Raw genomic sequence first — 21,789 nt, forward strand, 5'->3', positions numbered from 1 at the left:
AAAGATGATGCTGTGAAAGTGCTGCACTCAATAGGCCGGCAAATTTGGAAAACTCAACAGTGGCCACAGGACTGGAAAAGGTCAGTTTTCATTCCAATCCCAAAAAAAGGCAATGCCAAAGAATGCTCAAACTACCGCACAATTGCACTTATCTCACACGCTAGTAAAGTAATGCTCAAAATTCTCCAAGCCAGACTTCAACAGTACGTGAACCATGAACATCCAGATGTTCAAGCTGGATTTAGAAAAGGCAGAGGAACCAGAGATCAAATTGCCAACATCCGCTGGATCATGGAAAAAGCAAGAGAGTTCCAGAAAAACATCTATTTCTGCTTGATTGACTATGCCAAAGACTTTGACTGTGTGGATCACAAGAAACTGTGGAAAATTCTGAAACAGATGGGAATACCAGACCACATGACCTGCCTCTTGAGAAATCTGTATGCAGGTCAGGAAGCAACAGTTAGAACTGGACATGGAACAACAGACTGGTTCCAAATAGGAAAAGGAGTACGTCAAGGCTGTATATTGTCCCCCTGCTATTTAACTTATATGCAGAGTACATCATGAGAAACGCTGGGCTGGATAAAGCACAAGCTGGAATCAAGATTGCCAGGAGAAATATCAGTAACCTCAGATATGCAGATGACACCACACTTATGGCAGAAAATGAAGAGGAACTAAAAAGCCTCTTGATGAAAGTGAAAAAGGAGAGTGAAAAAGTTGGCGTAAAGCTCAACATTCAGAAAACTAAGATCATGGCATCTGGTCCCATCACTTCATGGGAAATAGATGGAGAAACAGTGGTTGACTTTATTTTGGGGGGCTCCAAAAACTAAAGATGGTGATTGCAGCCATGTAATTAAAAGACACTTAATCCTTGGAAGGAAAGTTATGACCAACCTAGACAGCATATTAAAAAGCAGAGACATTACTTTGTCAACAAATGTCTGTCTAGTCAAGGCTATGGTTTTTCCAGTGGTCATGTATGGATGTGAGTTGAACTGTGAAGAAAGCTGAGTGCCGAAGAATTGATGCTTTTGAACTGTGATGTTGGAGAAGACTCTTAAGGGTCCCTTAGACTGCAAGGAGATCCAACCAGTCCATTCTAAAAGAGATCAGCCTGAGTGTTCATTGGAAGGACTGATGTTGAAGCTGAAACTCCAATAATTTGGCAACCTGATGCAAAGAGCTGACTCATTTTAAAAGACCCTGATGCTGGAAAAGATTGAGGGCAGGAAGAGAAGGGGATGACAGAGGATGAGATGGTTGCATGGCATCACTGACTCAGTGGACATGGGCTTGGGTGGACTCCAGGAGTTGGTGATGGACAGAGAGGCCTGGTGTGCTAGGGTTCATGGGGTCGCAAAGAGTCAGACATGACTGAGCGAGTGAACTGAGCTGAACTGATAGTATCTTTGGATCTCTCTTTGTTCCTGGTTTAGGATGAAATTGATATTTGATATGAAGCTTGAATCTAGCACTTTGATAACCACTCCACTCAAAAATTCTAATAACGATCTGTTGACTGCCTGGGTTTTCTACATAGAAATCATATTATTTGAGAACAGCATTGTTTTGTTTTTTTCATTTACCATCCTTATAACTTTTCTTTCTTTTAATTTTTGTTCTTATTCTTCAGGCGAGGTGGTGCCTAACATAGTGTTGAATGGAAGTGCTGATACTTGATTTTGTCTCACATTTTAGAAGACATTTTTAATGTCTCACTATTAAGTAAAATATGTCCTGAAGGCTTTCTGTGGATTCCTTTTATCAGTTTAAGGAGGAATTTCCTGCCTATTCCAAATTAGCTAATTTTTTGTTTGTTTTAATCATGAATGGATTATTTATATCTTGAAAATTTTTATATTAAAATTACCTCACATTTGGGAATTACCTAATGGTCCAGTGGCTATGACTCTGGCTTCAATCCCTGGTCTGGGAACTAAGATTTTATAAGCTGTGGGGCATAGTCAGAGAAAGAAAAACAAATTATCTCCTGTTGTTGAAATACTCATTTGACTTTCCCTCCTTAAATATTAGGAGACAGGTAACACATTAAACTACCTCCAGTCATTATTGCTTCAGCAAAAAGTTGTACATGGTACTTAGTGTATCTGTGGAAACAGAGCACCAAATGGAGAAGACCCCAGAAATAGGGCCCAGAGAAAATTCCAGCACATGGCACCTTGGTGCAGATGAGCAGGGAGGCTGTGGCAGCCCTCAGAGGCCCTGGGAAGCCCTGAGGCTGAGGCAAGACTTGAGTTACCTGGGCCCCGGGGGCTTCAGAGAAAACGGAGATAGAGGACCAGAGACCAGGTGTGACCATGGAAAAGGTAAATTGATGATATACAGATGTCACTGATATACAGATGATCCAAACTGATGTCATTATTTGGGCCTCATCAAAAAAAAAGTTTCTTTCTCTCTTTTTTTTTTTTTTTTTCTTTGCTCAGAAACAAAGAAACATAGACAGGAATCTGGATAACAGAAACAGAGAAAGAAACATGTCAGATCCCAGAGGGTCACAAGCATGAAGAAGAGAGAATCACGGTCAAAAGAGGATGGACAAAAGGGACTTTCCTGGTGGTCTAGTGGTTAAGACTTCACCTTCCAGGGCAGCGGATGTGGGTGCCCTGGTTGGGGAGCTAAGATCTCACGTCTCTCTTGGCAAAAAAAAAAAAAAAACACGAAAGCATAAACCAGAAGCAACAGTGCGACCAATCCTCACAGACTTTAAAAATGGTCCGCATAAAAATACAGTGGATAAAAAAGAAACCCGAAGGAGCTCAGTACAGACGTGAGGACACGCTTCCTTGCGTACCAGTTAATAAACTAGTGAAATCAGTGAGCCCACTCCCTGACAGGTTCAGAGCAAACTGCACAGGCTGGTGAATAGAGGTCAGCGAGCCTGTGTCCGGCCAGGTGCGGCAGAGCCTGGGCGGAGCGCCCGCCACACTCTGCCCGGACACTGAGGGGTCAGAGAGCAGATCCTCTCTGCTTTTCTCTTTTCAGCTCCCCACGTTCTCTCAAATATCATGTCTCTTTAAAAAGATGACACTAAATGTTTTAAAGGTGGGCTTGACCTCCCTTTTTGGTTGTTGTTCAGAACAGGGAAGAACCACAGGTAGCAAAGGCCAGTTGTGCAGCTGTTCCTGGAAGCAGCAGCGAGGGGGTGACAGAAAGGGACATTCCTCCCGCTCCTGCTGCGGGGCTCCTTCCAGATTTCTCTGCAGATCAGATAGGGGAGGTGCCCGGGAGGGCTTCGGAGCCTGAGCACATGGAACCTATTGCTTTTGTTGCCTGTAGTAAAGTTCACATTTTGATTTCTCCTCTAGATTACGTAAATCCAGACATATTTTATTCAGTCATCCGGATCTTCCTCTCTGGGTAAGTACAGTTCAGGTCTTTGGCTTGAAACATCTGTAGTCTTTCCCAGACTTATGAGGGGAGAAACAGGCAGAAACTTCCCAGAGAAAGAAAGACACCAAGTAACTCTCCATAACAAAGGAATCCCCCTGGGATTCACTCTTGGATAAAAGCAATGGGGAATGGGGTGCCATCTGCGTGACAAATGACACTGAAGGGTGACTATTTAGAGTAATTGTCCTGAGGCCATCCCTTTAAATTCAATTGGTAATCACCTTTCTTAGAAAACCACCTGGAAGAAGGAGGGAGAAAAAGCTCAGTGTGCCACCCCAAAGTTCAACTATTTATATCCCTTTTTCCCTTCCCCCACCCCACCCCAACTCTGAAAACCTTCCTTCTAACATTCCTGGAATAACTATCCCATGACAGTTTTTCATATTCCTGGTATTCTTCATGATTAGATACATTTCTTATTTATAATATATTAGTCATAATTTGACATATTTTAATGAGATGGCTTCCTATTCACATCAACTGAGAGAAATGAAGATTTTAAGGATGAAGAGTAAAAGGTGGGAACAGTAGATGAAAGAGGTTAACGTGGAATAGTCATCACCTAGAGACCGTCTTGGAGAAGGCAATGGCACCCCACTCCAGTACTCTTGCCTGGAAAATCCCATGGATGGAGTAGCCTGGTAGGCTGCAGTCCATGGGGTTGCTAAGAGTCAGACATGACTGAGTGACTTCACTTTCATGCATTGGAGAAGGAAATGGCAACCCACTCCAGTGTTCTTGGCTGGAGAATCCCACAGACGGGGGAGCCTGGTGGGCTGCCGTCTATGGGGTCGCACAGAGTCGGACACAACTGAAGCAACTTAGCAGCAGCAGCAGAGACCATCTCGATAACTAGAAGGTGCCTGAAGCACTGTTGGTAGAATGTTAAGCTGTGTCTGGATGTAGCAAGAGTCATACCTAATACCAACATCAGTAGATGTGCTGATTTATCAATAGCTTTAGTGTATGCAGTCACCACGTGTATTAGGTATGTTCCCTAGATTGCGTGACTGTATGGGTGTGAGAGAGTTTCAGGGAAGGCCAGCCTGGGTGTGGACCCCTCACTGTAGGGACAGAGTGGAAGCAAGTTTTCCAGAGAATAACTTGAGAGTAACGGGTGCCTGGATTATGGGGAAAAGAGAAGGACAGGGGAAGAGCAAAGAAATGGAATTGAGAGTGTATCTCAGAATTTATACTTTCCCTGTGTACCCTTCACTCCTGAACCCCCCACAAAGGGATTATCCATCCTGTGAAAGTGTTAGCAGCTCAGTTGTGCCCCACTCTTTGCAACTCCATGAACTGTAGCGAGGCTCCTCTGTCCATGGGATTCTCCAGGCCAGAATACTGGAGTGGATTGCCATTTCCTTCTCCAGGAGATCATCCCAACCCAGGGATCAAACCCAGGTCTCCCACATTGCAGGCAGATTCTTTACCGTCTGAGCCACTGCAAACCCTTAAACTATATCCTAAAGAGGTCACAGGGGCAGTCGTCCCTGGGTGGGCTTGAACCACCAATCTTTTGGTTAACCCAGCTGAAGACTCTTCTTGCTCTCCATCTTTAGCGTGTAGCATCACCAGGGAGGCTTCCCGGGTGGCGCTCGTGGTTAAGAAGTCACCTGCCAATGTAGAAAGAGACTCAGGTTTGATCTCTGGATCGGGAAGATCCCCTGGAGGAGGAAATGGCAACCCACTCCAGTATTCTTGCCTGGAAAATACTATTAGCAGAGTAGCCGGGTGGGTTAATTCTATGAAGTTGCAAAGAATTGGACATGACGGAGCCACTGAGCGAGCACATACACACAAAGGTTAAGACAAAGATCTGATTGTAGAATAGATTCTAGCAACAAATATTAAACAAAACATGCAGAGAAGCTTTGGTAGGATTAGAAGGGAGAAGAAAGGGCCATTAAAAAAAAAAAAGTTTGAAATAACCTGGGATTTAGGAAGACCTAATTCTGGAAAATCTCTTTGTGCTTCACTTTTCCCTTTGAGTCTGTGCTGGTCTCCACCATTCCCTAACAAATTAGCACAGTTTAGCAAGGCTCACTTATGATCTCACCTTCCTATGGGTCACAAGGCCAGGTAGGCTCGGCTTGCTTTCCTGCTTGGGACCTCAAAAGGCTGAAGTCAGAGGGTCTGCTAGGCTTGAGCCCTGATCCTGAGAATCTGGGGAAGATTCACTTCCAAACTCATTCAAGTGTTCAGCAGAATCAGCTCATTGTGGTTTGGGAACTGAGGTCTCTTTCTTTCCTGGCAGAGTCTGCTCTCAGCTTCTAGAAGCCTCCAGAGTCACTTGTCACACACGTGTTTTTGTGTCTGCTCAGTCACTCAGTTGTGTCCCACTCTTTGCAATGCCATGGGCTGTAGCCCGCTGGGCTCTTCTGTCCACTGAATTTTCCAGGCAAGAATAGTGGAGTGGATTGCCATTTCTGTCTTCAGGGGATCTTCCCAACCCAGGGATTGAACCCTCATCTCCTGTATCGACAGGTACCACTGCGCCTCCTGGGAAGTGGCAAAAGGTCCCTGCTATTCAGCAACGGCACTCCTGACTTTTCTCATAGTTCCGACCTCTCAGAGGTCTCCTCCTGCCACCAGCCAGAGAAAACTCCCTGCTTTTAAGGTCTTGTGTGATTAATCTCCTCTAGGTAATCCAGGATAACTGCCTATATTAAGGTCACTAGTTAGTGGCCTTAATTACACCTTCAGGGTTCTTTTTGCTTGCCATATATCATATCCACAGGCATGCTGTCTTATAATATTAACAGTTCTTAGAGTTAGAATGCGAATCTTGGGGCAACGTTTTTAGAATTCCTTCTCCAGTAAGTCCCCTACATGTGAACGAGTCCGTTCTGAGAGTCCGGTCCTAAGTCCAACAAAGTTTGCCTAGGTACCCAATTAACACCATCCAATATATGGTATTGTACTGAACAGGTTTATAATAGTTTTCACACAGATAATACATAATAAACACACACACAAAATTAAAAAAAGATTGATCTTATAGTACAGTACCTTGAAAAGCACAGTAGTGCAGCATCACACCTGGCATCCAGGGGCTGGCACCCAGTGAACAGGTAGGAAGAGTTACTGACTGGGGGAAGAGAGGAAGTAGGGGATGGTAGAGCTGAAGGGTCATCAGCAAATAGGAAATGGAGGGGAAGCTGCAGCATCTTTGAAAGTTTGTAACTGCAGGGTTCCTAAGTAGGGGACTTCCTGTGTCATGATTAAATGGACACCAGAAGGTAACTTCATTTTCATTAAAATAAGTTTCTGGGTCAGTGATGCCCTTTATCTCTGATCTACATAAATGCCCACCTTCTGTTTCTGAGCCTCAAAATTATTCCCCACATAGTTAAATAAACCAAATGACCAATAGCCGTTCCTAAAAATGCTGGTGGCCAAAAACATCTGGATTGTTGAACGTTCCAGGTAGACTTGTCTTGAAAAATCTAAATCTGCCCCTGTGTTCTTGATTTGTCCTATGCTTGATTTATTATTTCTGTTGACTTAAAAAAAAATTGACTTAGAAGTTTTGAGAGAGTCCATCTGTAAATGAAACAGTTCCCTTTATTTCTCATTCACGTTAAATTTCTTGGGGAAGGTATCAGTCCCTTTGGAAAAAAATGTCATTGCACTTCTTTCTTTCTTTTTTTCTGTTTAACCATCCCCCTCTCTGAGGTTTACTAGAAATATGCTACAAAAAAGACTAAAAATAAACTTGCCTATAGAGACTTGAAAGGAAAATCATTCCTTTTCTTCACCAAGAACAATTTGGGCCTAAGAATGCATGGGAGCAATTCTTGGGCTATTGAGAGGAACCCAGTTTTTCTTCCCCAGATTAATCTCATCATAGATGGGGAATATGGGTTTTGAAAATAGATGCCTTCTTTTTATTTATTTTTAACTTTCACACTGTTTTTCTTTTATCTATTCTGTTAAACTGGTCAGGTCCTTTCAAGAAGTACACTTGGATCTACATATTCTGGGGCTTCTCTGATGGTTCATACGATAAAGAATCTGCCTGCAATGCAGGAGACCCAGGTTCGATCCCTGTGTCGGGAAGATGCCCTGGAGAAGGAAACAGCAACTCACTCCAGTATTCTTGCCTAGAGAAATCCTTGGACAGAGGAGCCTGGTGGGCTGGGCTGTATAGTCCATGGGATCACAAAGAGTCCAGCACAACTGAGTGACTAACATTTTACATATTCTAGATATTTAATGTTTAATTATATAATGATATTTTTTCATCCCTTCACTGATCAAATACTTAGTGAGGGCTATGTTAATGCCAGGCATGGTTCTATTAATAGGTGCTGGGAATGAAGCAGTAGAACAAACAACCAGTTCATTCCTGTGGAGCTTACATGTTAATCATGGCACATGTTTGTTAATATATGAATAATTAATGAATAAATATATGAATTATAATTTATTGTAATTATAAGTAAATAAATGTATTTTATTTTATTAATATGAATTAATGAATAAATAAATATAAGGGAGGCAAGTATCATACTCAATGTGTTACAACAATAAAAGCTATAGACAAATTTAAAGTAGAATAAGAGCATTATGGAATGTTATGAGTGGTGGGTGAAGTTCTTATTTATTTATTGTGGTCTGTGAATGCCGTGTTCCTAAAGGATGTTTAAGAAGACACGCAAAGGAAGTGAGGAGTAAGCTACTCAGGTACCTGCTCCGTGCAAAAGGAGCAAGGTCACAGTGACCCAGGCATGGGAGGACTTTTGAAGGAAGAGCTGCCCTGATCCCAGAAGTGCTCTCAAGGAGGAAAGGTGGGGAGAATGAGGAATACAAGTGATGGGGAGACCAGAGCATGTAGAGGTGCCTTGGTTTCCTTTCTGAGTGTGAGGAACAGCACAGGCGAGTTCTGAGAAAAGTGACGTGAGCTGTCTGAAGTTTCAGGCCGTCACTCATCTTCTGAGTGGGGGAATAGAAGGGACCCAGGAAAGCACTTGGGAAGCTCTGACCGCAAGACAGCATAGTGGCCTGGGCTTGGATGGGGGCAGTAGAGACACTGAGAAATGGTCAGTTCTGAATGGATATGGATTGAAGGGAAGGTTGACAGGATCTGCTCTTGGATTGCACATAGAATGGAAGAGAAAGAAGTCCATCAGAGAGGACTCTAGGTTTATGGCTGGACCCATGGAAAGAATGGAGCTACCATCGGCTTTTCTCTGAGGGTAGAGACATGGGAGGAGCCAACCTGGCAAAAGGAAGGGTGGATGGAGAGGTCAGTTTGAGGTGAAGCCCTTCCTATGGAGATGTCTGCTGCTGCTGCTGCTAAGTCGCTTTAGGCATGTCCGACTCTGTGTGACCCCATAGACGGCAGCCCACCAGGCTCCTCATCCCTGGGATTCTCCAGGCAAGAACACTGGAGTGGGTTGCCATTTCCTTCTCCAATGCATGAAAGTGAAAAGTGAAAGGGAAGTCGCTCAGTCATGTCCGACTCTTTGTGACCCCATGGACTGCAGCCTATCAGGCTTCTCCACCCATGGGATTCTCCAGGCAAGAGTGCTGGAGTGGGGTCTAGTAGGCAGTTGAACACGTGTATCTGGAGTATAAGGAAGAGGCTCAGGTGCACATTTGTCAATAGTCCCGTTATAGTGGCTTTGAAATCCGTGAGGCGAAATGAGATGATGTGGGAATGAGAGTAGTGAGAGATGCAAGGACTAAGTCCAGACAGTGTCCAGCACTAGGACTAAATCCAGACAGTGTCCAGCACTTAGAAGCGGTCATGAAGTGAAGGGACTAGGGAAGCAGCCCAGAGTGACCGAATGAGACCATCAGCAGGATTACAGAGAACAATCCGAACCAATACTGCCAACGTTTGGTCCACTTATCACACAATAGCAGTCCAGTCTTACATTTCTGCCCCATAAAATGTTGTTTAGAAGTTTTATTGGACCAGTGTCCCAAACTCAGATGAGTCATCACACCTTTCTGGAATGCACTTGATGCTTTCAGCTGCTCTAGGTACTAGGTACAAGTCAGGAGGGACTTCACAGGTGGCTTAGTGGTAAAGAACCCATGTGTCAAGGCAGGAGACTCAGGAGATGCGGGTTCCACCCCTGGTCAGCAAGGTCCCCTGGAGGAGGAAATGGCAACCCGATCCAGTATTCTTGCCTGGAAAATCCCATGGTCTGAGGAGCTGAGTAGGCTACAGTCCATGGGGTCGCAGAGTCTGACACTGACTGATGAGCTCGTACGCACAGGTAAGGAGAACTGAGGCTAAGAAGGGCTTGTATAAAGTTACGAAAAAATGAAAGGAGGGAGCTGAGGTTACAATTCAGTGTGAATAGTATGATAAAATGGCTAATATTTATTGAACACAATATTTTTCAGACACCAAGCAGGTATTATTTTAATTAGTTCTCCCAACAACCAGTAAGATTGATACTAATATTATTCCGATGAAGAAACTGAGGCTTGGGAAGTGAGTTAACTCAGCCAAGGCTCAGAGTTACTAAGTATCAAAGCTGAGACTCAATTCCACATCTGCCTAAGACAGAGTCCTCTCTCCTAAGAGCCACAGCAGGTTTTGATCTTAGACTCAGACCCTCCCTGGGCTCCTCCCATTCACGCCCAGCTCTTCTGTCTGTCTGTCATCTCCTTGTGTGGTGATATTTCTCCAAATGCAAAGGCCACTATGATATTCATCCAGCAAAACTGCAGAACAGCCAATGCAAAACAGCCCCCAAAGAAAATAAGAGTGTTTCCTATTCAGGGAGGTATTTGAAAAAGGTCACGGATGCCAGCTGAGCCGTCTGTCTGAGGCTTCTGTATGTGTGTGATGTGCGTGTTTCCCTTCTCTTGAGCAAAATGATCTTTAGAATTACAGGAAGGACAGCAGACACCAACATAAGTCTGCCATCTGCTATTTAAAGCACTAACAACAGGGTTCCTGGCAATAAGAGAAGAATATTTTGTTCTCATCAAAAGAAATTAACATGTGGGTGGGTGGGGTCTTGGGAAGTGAAACTAGAGAATTACCAGTTCAGGGGTCAAGTTCTAGTTGCTGCCCTAAGAATGGTGGTCCTGGAGATGGCACCTTGAAACTGTTTCTCTATTCAGTGGGTTTTAAAATGCCTGCCTGGATCTATTCCATGAAGAATAAATGAGAAAATGTAGGTGAATGTGATATGTAAACTATATTCTCGCCTGGAGAATTCCATGGAAAAAGGAGCCCGGCAGGCTACAGGCCATGGGGTCGCAGAGTTGGACATGACTCAGTGACTAACACAAACACACACACACAGTGTATTCTTGGGGTTGCTGATTGTCTCATTGTGGAGTTACCCACATACACGCCGAGAGTGTTCAAGGCCCTCTAAAATATCAGACAGTGAAATGAGTAAAATGATTGGGGGACTCAGAAAGAGGGAGACTCAGACAAAAAGATAAGGACATGGAATCAGGGTGATAGAAGAGGAGAGAAAAGAGAAGATAGGAAAGGGTGTTCTCTTTCTTGCTTGATCTGTATCCCGATCAGAAAAGACACTCTTAAATCCTAATATGCACTTCCATCTGACTTTTGTTCTTACCTAGATGGAAGGATAACCCAGCACTGCCTATGGGCTTGGTATACGAAGGTGTCTCCAAAGAGCCCCTGCGTTACTCTGGTGGAAGCGCTGCTCAGAGCACAATACTCCATGCCTTTGATGAGTTCTTGGGCGTCTGTCACAGCAAGGAGAATGGTAAATCAGCCATTTTTCTTTTTTCTTGTTTTTTTTTTTTTTTTCCTTTATGAGAGAGGAAGAGCAGAGCTGTTTTTACCAATTGGTAAGTCCAACTATAAGTCAGAAAGTCTGTACTCCTCCCGATTAACCAGGAGACTATGTGCCTGCCATCTGTGATTGTATCCAGCCAATCATATCAGAGCTCAGCTGAATGTTGGGTTTTACTTCAGAACTTTAAAACGCTGCTTATTTTCCAGCAGTCCCCTGTAACTTTATTTGGATCCTTAGGCAGTAGATTGCTTTTGCTAGAGTGGGGGAGTGGTCTGGAGACTGAGGCCCAGACACTGTATTGCCAAGTCAGGATGTAGCTGCTGATAGATATGGGCTCCTCCACTGAAGCCTGTCCCCATAAAAATAGTGCAGCCTCAGCCCATGTCCCCCTAGACCCGAACAGGGTTCTGCCATCTTGCAGGCTTGAAAGGATGCCTTTCCTTACCTGCCATCATCAAGCCAAATGCTCAATAGCTGCAAAAAGACATTTCCTAGTGCAAAGTTTCTAAGCTGAAATAAGAAAATAGAAAAAAAAAAAAAAACTAGAAGTTGGTCACAGAATCTAGAAAGAAAGAAAGTGAAGTCGCTCAGTTGTGTCCGACTCTTTGCAACCCCATAGACTGTAGGCTACCTGGTTCCACCATCCATGGGATTTTCCAGGCAAGAATACTGGAGTGGGGTGCCATTTCCTTCTCCAGGAGATCTTCCCGACCCAGGGATTGAACCCGGGTCTCCCACATGGTAGGCATTGTAGGCAGACACTTTACCGTCTGAGCCACCAGGGAAGAATCTAGTCTTACCCACAAAAGGCAATTCTCTAGTGCTATGATCAATTTTCATGGGCTTTATTTTTGGGGGGGGGTAGTATAATTGCTTTACAATGTTGTGTTAGTTTCTGCTGTATAATGAAGTGAATATGCCATATACACACATATATCCACTTCCTCTTGGACTTCCCTCCCACTCGCTGCCCCATCCCACCTCTAGGTCATCACAGAGCACCGAGCTGAGCTCCCTGTGCTCTACAGCGGGTTCCCACTAGCTAGCTATTTTGTACACAGTAATCTACATACGTCTCTCCCAATTTGTCCACATGTCTGTGTCTCTACTCCTGCCCTGAAAACAGGCTCATCTGAACCATTTTTCTAGATTCCATATATATGTGTTAACATATAATATTGTTTTTCTCGTTCTTATTTCACTCTGTGTGACAGGCTCAGAGCCCATCCACATCTCTGCAAATGATCTAGTATTGTTCTTTTTCATGACTGAGTAACATTCCATGGGCTTCTGATTTGATGATGTTGATGATGTACCATGATTAGTATTAATCCCAAAATGAATTTCCTATAAATGATCTCTCTTCTATCTATATTTCCCATACTTATCTATTGACCCAATTTTTAAACAATTTGACTTCAAGGCTATTACTAAAACAATTATTCATTCTTTATCTTCTTGCCCTCAGAAACTTTTATCACTTTCCTCTTCCTTAGCATTCCCTCTAAAATGAAACACTTGACAAAATTCAGCAGAATATTTAGCTCCTCCATTTAAGGGTCCATGCCTTACCTTTGTGGATACACTTTGTGTGACTAGCGAGATATTTTGCCTACATTTCAGAGATGATAACTATTTATACATTGGCTGGTGGAGCTGGTCCCAGGTTAGTTATCTGAAATGGGGCTTGCTTCTTTTCCCTTCCTCATTTCCAATCAACATTTGGAGGCTTTGGGGATTCCCTGGTGATTAAGACCCTGTGCTTCCAATACAGCGGGTGGAGCTTCAGTCCCTGGTCAGGGAACTAAGTTCCCCCATGCTGTGTGAGGGAACCAAAATATTTTTTTAAAAAATTAAAAAAGAGAAAAAGCTTTGGAGGATGTGATGTCTGTAAGCAAAAGAACCACAAGTTGACTGGATACTGTTAGGATGAGTAGTGAGGATCAGGGCGGCATAATGTCTTGACAGGCAGACAGGTTTGCTCATCTTTCCACGGGGAGTTACAGCCTTGTCCTGCCATCTTTCTTTCAGCTGATTTTCTGCACAGGATGAGGGATTACATGCCTCCTTCCCACAGGGCCTTCGTAGAAGAAATTCGCGGGGCTCCTTCCCTGAGGACCCACGTCCTGTCCTCTGGGAATGGCCAGCTTCTGACGGCCTATAATCAGTGTGTGGAGAGCCTGGCAGCCCTGCGCACCTACCACCTGGCCCTGGTGACCAAGTACCTCATCACAGCCGCATCCAAAGCAAAGGCCGGGAGGACAAGCCACCTCCCGAGGCCCCCCCAGGCCCTCGAGGAGAGGGGCACTGGGGGAGCGGCCGTCGTGAGCTTCCTGAAGAGCGTCAGGGACAAGACGCTGGAGGCCCTGCTCCACCCAAGCGGCTAAGGGACCGCCCTTTCCCCGGCAACGCAAACCCAGCAATTGCAGGAGGTCTGTCCTTGTCCTCCTGTCGCTGGACATGAGCAGACCTGGAGAATGGGACTATTCTGTCTGGAATAATCTAAAAGGGACCTCAGTGCCATTCATGTCCTTGCTCCCCAGAAGACCACCTTCTCTTTTACTGAGAACTATTCACAGAAGAGAGTTTTCATGGCCTGAAACTTGTTATTCCCTCTCTAGTTACTGTTTTATAGCAAACAGCTCTGGTTACCGCTTTAGAACCACCCCTATCCCCCACCCCCACCGGGAGCAAGTATACCCATATTCTATTTATCAAACAATAGAAACCCAATCTACATTTCACTAATCAAATAAAATTGCTTATGCATGGATCTCTTTGCTGATTTCTCAAAAAAACAAAAACAAATCTTTCCTGCATCCATTCATTTACTCACCAACTTATTAAGTTCCTACTGAGTCCTGGCTTAGGGGTTGTGCTGAGCTGCGCTTAGTTGCTTAGTCGTGTCCAACTCTTTGCAAGGCTACGGACTGTAGCCCCCCAGGTGCCTCTGTCCATAGGGATTTTCCAGGCAAGAATACTGGAGTGGGTTACCATGCCCTTCTCCAGGGGATCTTCCCAACCCAGGAATCAAACCAAGGTCTCCTGAATTGCAGGCAGATTCTTTACCAGCTGAGCTACCAGGGAAGTCTGGCTTAAGTCTTATAGCAGGGCTTTTCCAGACCCCAGGCTATCACTCTTTCCTTGCATGTACAGAATTTGGGGACAGAAAGTTGGAAATGCTCCAGAGGATATAAGGAGGGAAGAGGAAGTGGAGGACAAGACTCTGAAATCACCAGCGTGGAAACGGGTAATGTTACGGGAACAGATGAGGCGTAGCCACACGGTTCAGAAGTTGGTATTTTCTACTTCGGTTTCCTTTATCTTTAAAACAATGATTCTTTCTTCTTATGCTGAAAGTTTGTATTTGTGAAATGAGTGAATTGATCCTTCTGGACTCTCCTCAATGCCCAAGACCCTTAATAAGGAACCAGTACAATCCTTGGGGTGCCAGGAAGTCCCTACATCCTCCGAGGACTTGGTCTTGCCAAAAAAAAAAAAAAAAAGGAAGGTGTGGATGATGAAGCAAAGAGCACGTGGTCTGAGTGGACCAAGAAAAACTCTGATGGTGTCCTCTCTGTCTACAGTTTAGGTCAGAGCCTCAGCTCAGAAGCAGAGGCTCTCATCACTCATAAAACCTTTTCTCTCCATATGCCGTCCTTGTGTTTGACAAGTCGATTGTAAAGCTTATAAAATGTGCTTGGATGTGTTTATTTCTCTTTGATCTGCTCTCCTAACTACTCTCGCTTGGTATCAATAAACCCAGACCGCTCGTACACTGGGTCCAAGGAGGCGGATCAAGAAGAAACACCATAGCTGGTGATTTAAAACATCACCCATTGTTGCTGTCATTCTTGTTCAAAAAGAAAGTAACATTTTAAATATGCCTGAATCCTGTCTTTGAATTCTGACTTCTCCGTTTTTAAAATTTAGTTTGCTTAGTTGATGTAGAGTTGATTTACAATCTTGTTAGTCTCAGGTGTACAGCAATGTGATTCTGTTATACATGTATCTATGGATGAATATAGATACATTGACCAAATTTAGAATATCCTTCATTCCCAGCTTCCTGGTTTTTTTTTTTAATGCACTTTCTTTCCTTAAAAAAATTATTTGTTTATTTTAATTGGAGGATAATTGCTTTCCAATATTGTGATGGCTTTTGCCATACATCAGCATGAATCAACCATAGGCATACGTGTGGCCCCCCATCCTGAAGCCCCCTCCACCCCTCTCCCCACCCCATCCTTCTAGATGGTCACAGAGCACAGGCTTTGGGTTCCCTCCCACTGGCTATCTATTTTACATAGGGTAATTATATGTTTCAGTGCTTTTCTCTCAAATCATCCCATCCTCTCCTTCTCCCACTGAGTCCAAAATTCCATTCTTTAAGTCTGTCTCCTTTGCTGCCTGCATATAGGATCATTGGTACCATCTTTCTAGATTTCATATTTATGCATTAACATACAATATTTGTCTTTCTCTTTCTCACTTACTTCATTCTGTATAATAGGCTCTAGTTTCACCCACCTCATCAGAACTGACTCAAATGCATTTCTTTTTATAGCTGAGTAATAGTCCACTGTGTATAAGCACCACAACTTCCTTATCCATTCATCTGCTGAGGGACATCTAAGTTGCTTCCGTATCCTAGCTGTTGTAAATAGTCTCAATTCCTGTTTCCTTACACAGTTGAGACGATCTTCAAAATCAAGATTGGTCTCAGGGTGGTTATAAGTCACGAATGCTATAGTTCTTGTCACGGAGGAAACGTTAATGAAAGTTTGTTTGGTTGTGGGGTGAGGCTCAGAGCGTCATACAGACACCAGTACAGGAAAGAACACTGTCTTCCTCCAGCTTCTTGGATTCATAGAGTCTGCTTGGCAATAAAAATGACCACTTATCATTTATCATTTGGGGATCCTAGGAAGCAGAAAGTGACCAAAGTGTGGACTTAAAGAGGAAAAAAACTGGGTCCATATTCCAGGTTTGTCACATTTCAAGACAGGCAAATAAATTGTTTAATCTTTCAGAGCCATAGTTCACTCACTTGAGGGGAGCTAAATTAGAGAGTGAGTGAAAACTATTGGTTATGGTATTTTATCATGTGACTTTGAACTGGGGGAGCCATGTCTAGGTCTCAGGAAGCCGTGGCTTCCTAGAAGGACAGTTGGATCTGTCTCTATCCTGCACTTGGCAAAGAAAACAGGTAACATGGCCTCAAAACAGGCAAGGAAAGTGAGACAGAACCTGGAATTTTCTTGAAATAAGTAGGCCTGAGTGGGGAGTAATGAAGGGCTTTGAGAACTTAAAACAGAATACCAGTTCAGCCTAGGTTTTAAATCTAGGCTTATATCAATGAAAAAATGTTTTCCACTGAGAGTGACCATATTCACAAAGACTCGTCTTCCCTGGAATCTTTTCCACAGATCCAAGCCCACACAAAGAGGCCACAGGGCTTGATTCTGAGCAGGTTTTCAATAAATGTTGAATAACTAGAAAACCAGGTAGACTGAAGGAAGCTGAAAGGGAAGTGAGCAAAGTGTGGCCTCTCAAAGCTTTCAGAATGTTTTGTTTGTTTTCATTATACAAGGATGAAATCAGTGCAAACCAAAGAGTTCCTTTGCCAAGGAACCAACTCTTAATTCATGTTCAAGGTTTGATTTCTAGGGCTAAGTGAGTTCCATTTTCAGCTTTATGGCAGAGTAGGGAAAACAAAGCTTCCATAACAAAAAAGAACACATTTCTCCCCAAGAATTCTAGAGATAAAGCATGTCCACATTACTGGGGGAAAATGACTTATTGTATGGTTGAAATGATGTGATGATGATGGTATGAGGATGTTAGCACAAGCTTGAAGAAAAAGTAAAAGTATAGGCTTGACATGTAGGCTCAGAAACTCTCTGTATCTGTATGTATCCATACTTATGTCTATACGTACATCTACATCCATACCTATCCCTTCTCTGAGGAAGACCCAGGGAGAGCCAATGCTGTGGTTCAAGTCTGAAAGCTGAGAATTCTTTCCTGCTCAGGGGAGGATGAGCCTTTTGGTTCTATTCAGGCCTTCACCTGATTAGATGAGGCCCACCCGCCTAAGGTGGGGCTTCCCAGGTGGCACTAGTGGTGAAGAACCGGCCCACCAATGCAGGAGGCGCAAAAGACACAGGTTCAGTCCCTGAGGCGGGAAGACCCCCTGGATGAGGGCACGGCAACTCACTCCAGTATTCTTGCCTGGAAAATCCATGGACAGAGGAGCCTAGTGCGTGACAGTGCATGGGGTCACAAAGAGGCAACTTAGCACACACCCACCCTCACCTAGGGTGGGGCAATCGGTTTTACTCAAAGTCCACAGACTTAAATGTTAATTTCATCCCCAACACCCTCACATCCATAAAACAGTGTTTGACCAAATATCTGGGCATCTGGCCAAAGGGATCAATTAAATTAGTCATCCCAAACTTCCTTGAGAAGTTATGGAGTCTAACACACACTGTTCCCGTGCTCTGTACTAGCAGAAGACTCTTCCTTTGTAATGATGGAGAGGAGGTTAAAAACAAACCAAAAAAAAGGCACAAAGTTGAGCCATCCTCTAAGAGAGGCAGGGAAGGGGTGCAGTAGTGAAGGAGCAGATGCCACCAGGAAAATCAAGGAGCCCCACCCAGAAACAGCTGACCTCGTTCACATCTGAAAGTTCATTATGCTGGGGATCCACGTGCAAAGGAACCACTGTCTCTCTTAATAGCAATAAAATCCCACTGCTCTGAGGCTGAGAATGTAGGACAAGTCTTCCTTCCTATATTGGTTTCTTTACCAAGGAAGTTTTTCCTTCTTCCTACCTGAGAAGGAGGAACAAGGTATTAAGTTCCGAAACCCTGTAGACTCACCTTCTCCTTGGGGGCCCCCCACCACCCACCACTGTGGCTGACAAGGAAGCACGGAGTCCTTTCTATCCTCTGCTCTTGTCCAGATAGGATGAGTTTAGTAACTTTTCCAAGAATTTAAAGATTCATGCTTTCAGACTACAGGAACTTTTGTCTCCAAGGGAAAAAAAAAAAAAGTGGTTATTTATTTTTGTCATGACAATTTTATTTTTTATTGAAAAATGAGTGTCTTTATTTAGATAAGGCCTTAGGGCTTCCCTGCTGGCCCAGACAGTTAAGAAACTGCCTGCAATGCAGGAGACCTGAGTTTGGTCCCTGGGTTGGGAAGATCCCCTGGAGAAGGGGAAGGCTACCCACTTTGGTATTCTTGCCTAGAGAATCCCCATGGACAAAGGAGCCTCGCGGGCTGTGTGGTCAACGGGGTCATGAAGAGTTGGCCAGGACTGAGCGACTAAGCACAATTGGGACATAAGGGATTAGTCATTGTTTTACTCAAAATGATGCATTTATCCCAGGCAAGACTTAGTTTTCTTCACCTTCTACAGAAGAAAGCTGCAATAGTTTCATAAAAGTTCGGGAGGACTTGAAAACTTGGATGATTTTAAAAGAAGACAAACAAAAAGTGCAAAGGAAAACCCTGGAGATGGCAGAGCTCACGTGTCTTGCTCTCTCTGCAGGCTGGCAAGCCTCACACCGTCCTGATCCCCAAGCTGCCTTCAGGTCAAACCTGGACACAAAGCCCTCTCAGTTTATAGGACATCAGCCACAAAGGAGCTCAGAGACGGAGTTCCCCTTTTCTCATGATTAGTCTGCGATTCACTTTCTGTAGTTTCCAAACCAGGGTTAAAGTCAAAATAAAACTAAGCCACCACAACAAAGCCATGCTTAAAACCTGTGAGATCTTATCCAGTTTAAGATTTGGGACAGAAAACTTTCTGTACCTACAAACCAATTATTCCTTCCGTGACTCTGGATTGCACGCACCAAACTGTGTGTTTCATTTCCTTGCGCACAGATGTTCTATTCGCTTTGCTAATGGAAGAAATGGTTTTCTCTTTCTTTGTTTGCTTAACAGTAAACTTAATGAAGTCGGATATCGTCGCTTTCTGAAGTGCCATTGCTAGTTAATTTTTGCAGTTCAGCATCTGTCTGCAAGCAACATTGAAAACCTGAGCTCTTGAATACGAGCATTGTCGAAAATAAATGTGTTTTTTTTTTTTTTTTTTGCAAAGCCATTTCCTTTGTAAACTCACAAATCTGTTGGTTCACATGGTTCTGTAGCTGTATATAGATTCCAAACCAAACTCGATTATGTCTTTTCCTTTCATTGTCTGTAACTAGGTTTTCTTCTTCTTCTTCCTAAAGGTATCAGTTGGAGATTGGGCTGCATCTTTTGGGGAAGTATTTTCAGTATAACATGAGACTTCACTTTGACCCTTCGCAGGCCACCTCCCACCTCACAAGGAAAGGAGAACTGAAACAAGCATGGTTGGACTTCGGGGTAACCAAATATCTAGAGAACCAAGTGGACAACCCATTCGGGTCACCCTAGTTGCACCCCAAGAACCCACAACCATCTACTCTACAGCCACCTTCTAGATCATGCTCTGGGTACTTGGGGGCCCAGAATTCTTGCATAAATGGCCCCAAGATGGCCCCTGAAACCTGCGCAGCCCTCTCTCCATGAACTAGAGAGAGGAGGATAGATTTTTTCTGCCTGGCTTTCTGTTAGCTCCTGTTTCCTATGGGGCCAAATTCAAACTAACTTTCAGCCATTGGCAGTCATTCAGAAAGCTAGATTCCATTTCCTGCCATGATTTATGGTGTTTCATCAGATGAAATAACAACAGTGATAAAACTAATAATGAAAATAAATAATAATTATCCACATAGTGTTATTAATACATCACTGAAATATTAAAACATAAATCTCTACTTGAAATTATAGTTTTCTATTCCGCTTTACTTTTCTGCTACACAAATGCTATTATTTAAATAAAACAATTGACTAGTTAACCCTGGCATCAGTACTGGTTAAGAACAGGACTAAGTAAACCAACTTGTCTTCAATTTAATTATCTGAACTTTTCAAAAGGGGTCGGACATGATCGCAATAGTCACAAGGCGAAAAATCAAACTTGCACTGTCTCCATACAAAGAAAGCACCATAGTCAACCCACAGGTAAAGTTGGAGAGACTGTGAACTTGGGAGTGAAAGGCAGTCTTTGGGGTGAGCGTCAGTGGGGGACCACAAACCACAGCTGCCAACATCGGTGACCAGTAGCCATGACTATGGAAGAGAGGTAATCTACATTAGATCTATTTTTTTAAAAAGGGTGGCCACACCCCAAGGTACATGTAATCTTAGTACCGCAGTCAGGGATCCAACCCACGCCCCTTGCATTGGAAGGCAGAGTCTTAACAAGTAGACCACTCGGGAAATCCTGTATCATATCCATTTGACATTGAAAACGCTATTACTTTCGGCTCCTGTTTGGGGGTCTGTCATGAGGATTTTGCACTTTTCCAGTAATCTGTGAACGCAAGATTGAAAAGTGAGATCTTTTATGTCCTAATGAAGGGTTTCCCAAGACATGGAACTTGTCCTTTGCTGAAAGCAGGACAGAATGCAACAACCCAGTCGGGCCACCCTAACTAACCCCGCAAGAGCTCACACCACCTCCACCACCATCACCTTCTAGATCTCGCTCTGGGTACTCGGAGCCCAGAATCCTTCGTAAATGGTCCCAAGATGGCTTCTGAAAGGTGCACAGCCCTCTCTCCTGGAGTTGCTCCTGCTGGAGCCAGTGCTGTTCATTCCCTGGGCCCACAGCAAGTGTGTGGGGAGCAGGCGTTCCTTGTCGCAGAGCCGGGACGTGGCTGGTGCTCTGCCAGGAGACTGGGGTACTGTGGGCAGGAGGGCATGGTCCCCGGAGGTGTGCAACAGAGCAGACCTGGGAATTGGGAGCTATGCCTGAATCCCACTGTCTCCAGGCCTCCAGCTTTCATACAGGATTCTCAGGGGTCTGGGAAGTTTAACTTGAAGATGGGCTTCCAGGTTATTACAAACGTTTTTTCTTTTTAGGTGTGATGATGGAACACCTTTATATTTAATAATTTGCTCTCTTGATTTATTGCTTTTAAATATGTGTAGACATGGCAAGTGGATGTTCATTTACAAGGAAAGGCCCTGGCAGACTCAGGGATAGGGATTGCTTCAGACCTGAAGTTGTTGGGTTTTGGGTTGTTTTTTTTTTTTTTTTTGGTGTTTTTTTTTTTTTTTATTTCTTCACATGTAATTTTTTTTTTTTTCATTATCCTATTCAAGAATATCATGAGGCTATAACTTAGAGTTCATGATTGAATGACTGGGCATCAGTGAATCTCCTAAAATTATTTTCAGAATTTGCATAAGAAGACATATCTTTTTTCTGGAGAGTAGCGGTCATAATTTGAGCAGATTCATGAGTTTTCATGATATACAAAACATTAAATAGCACATCATAAAAAGAAAAGTTGTACTGCAGAATACTTCTTTTCCGTTTTACCTTTGCTTGCAAGTCTACTCTTTCACCACTAGAGGGCAACAGTGACCTGCAAGATAGCACCCGCCTCAGCAAGATGTAGCTTCCCAATCATCTCCCAGGTCAAGTGTTTTTTCTGTTTTCCAGAATTATCTCTCTAGTGTTGTGATTCCTGCTCATTTTTTTAAAAATTTAATTAAATTTTATTTG

General features: G+C 43.6%; 1 protein-coding gene across 1 annotated transcript in view; it reads left to right on the forward strand.

Moving 5' to 3' along the window:
• Positions 1-13,944, forward strand: part of IDO2 (indoleamine 2,3-dioxygenase 2) — a gene marked incomplete at its 5' end in the record, with an annotated part of 66,557 nt that extends 52,613 nt beyond the window's left edge. The window contains 3 exons of the mRNA XM_040242992.1: positions 3,339-3,390; positions 10,990-11,138; positions 13,203-13,944. Coding sequence (XP_040098926.1) covers positions 3,339-3,390; positions 10,990-11,138; positions 13,203-13,558 — 557 coding nt within the window. The remainder of the gene's footprint in view (positions 1-3,338; positions 3,391-10,989; positions 11,139-13,202) is intronic.
• Positions 13,945-21,789: the final 7,845 nt, after the last annotated feature.

Source organism: Oryx dammah, unplaced genomic scaffold (genome assembly GCF_014754425.2).
Source record: "Oryx dammah isolate SB20612 unplaced genomic scaffold, SCBI_Odam_1.1 HiC_scaffold_7, whole genome shotgun sequence".
Lineage (NCBI taxonomy): Eukaryota > Metazoa > Chordata > Mammalia > Artiodactyla > Bovidae > Oryx > Oryx dammah.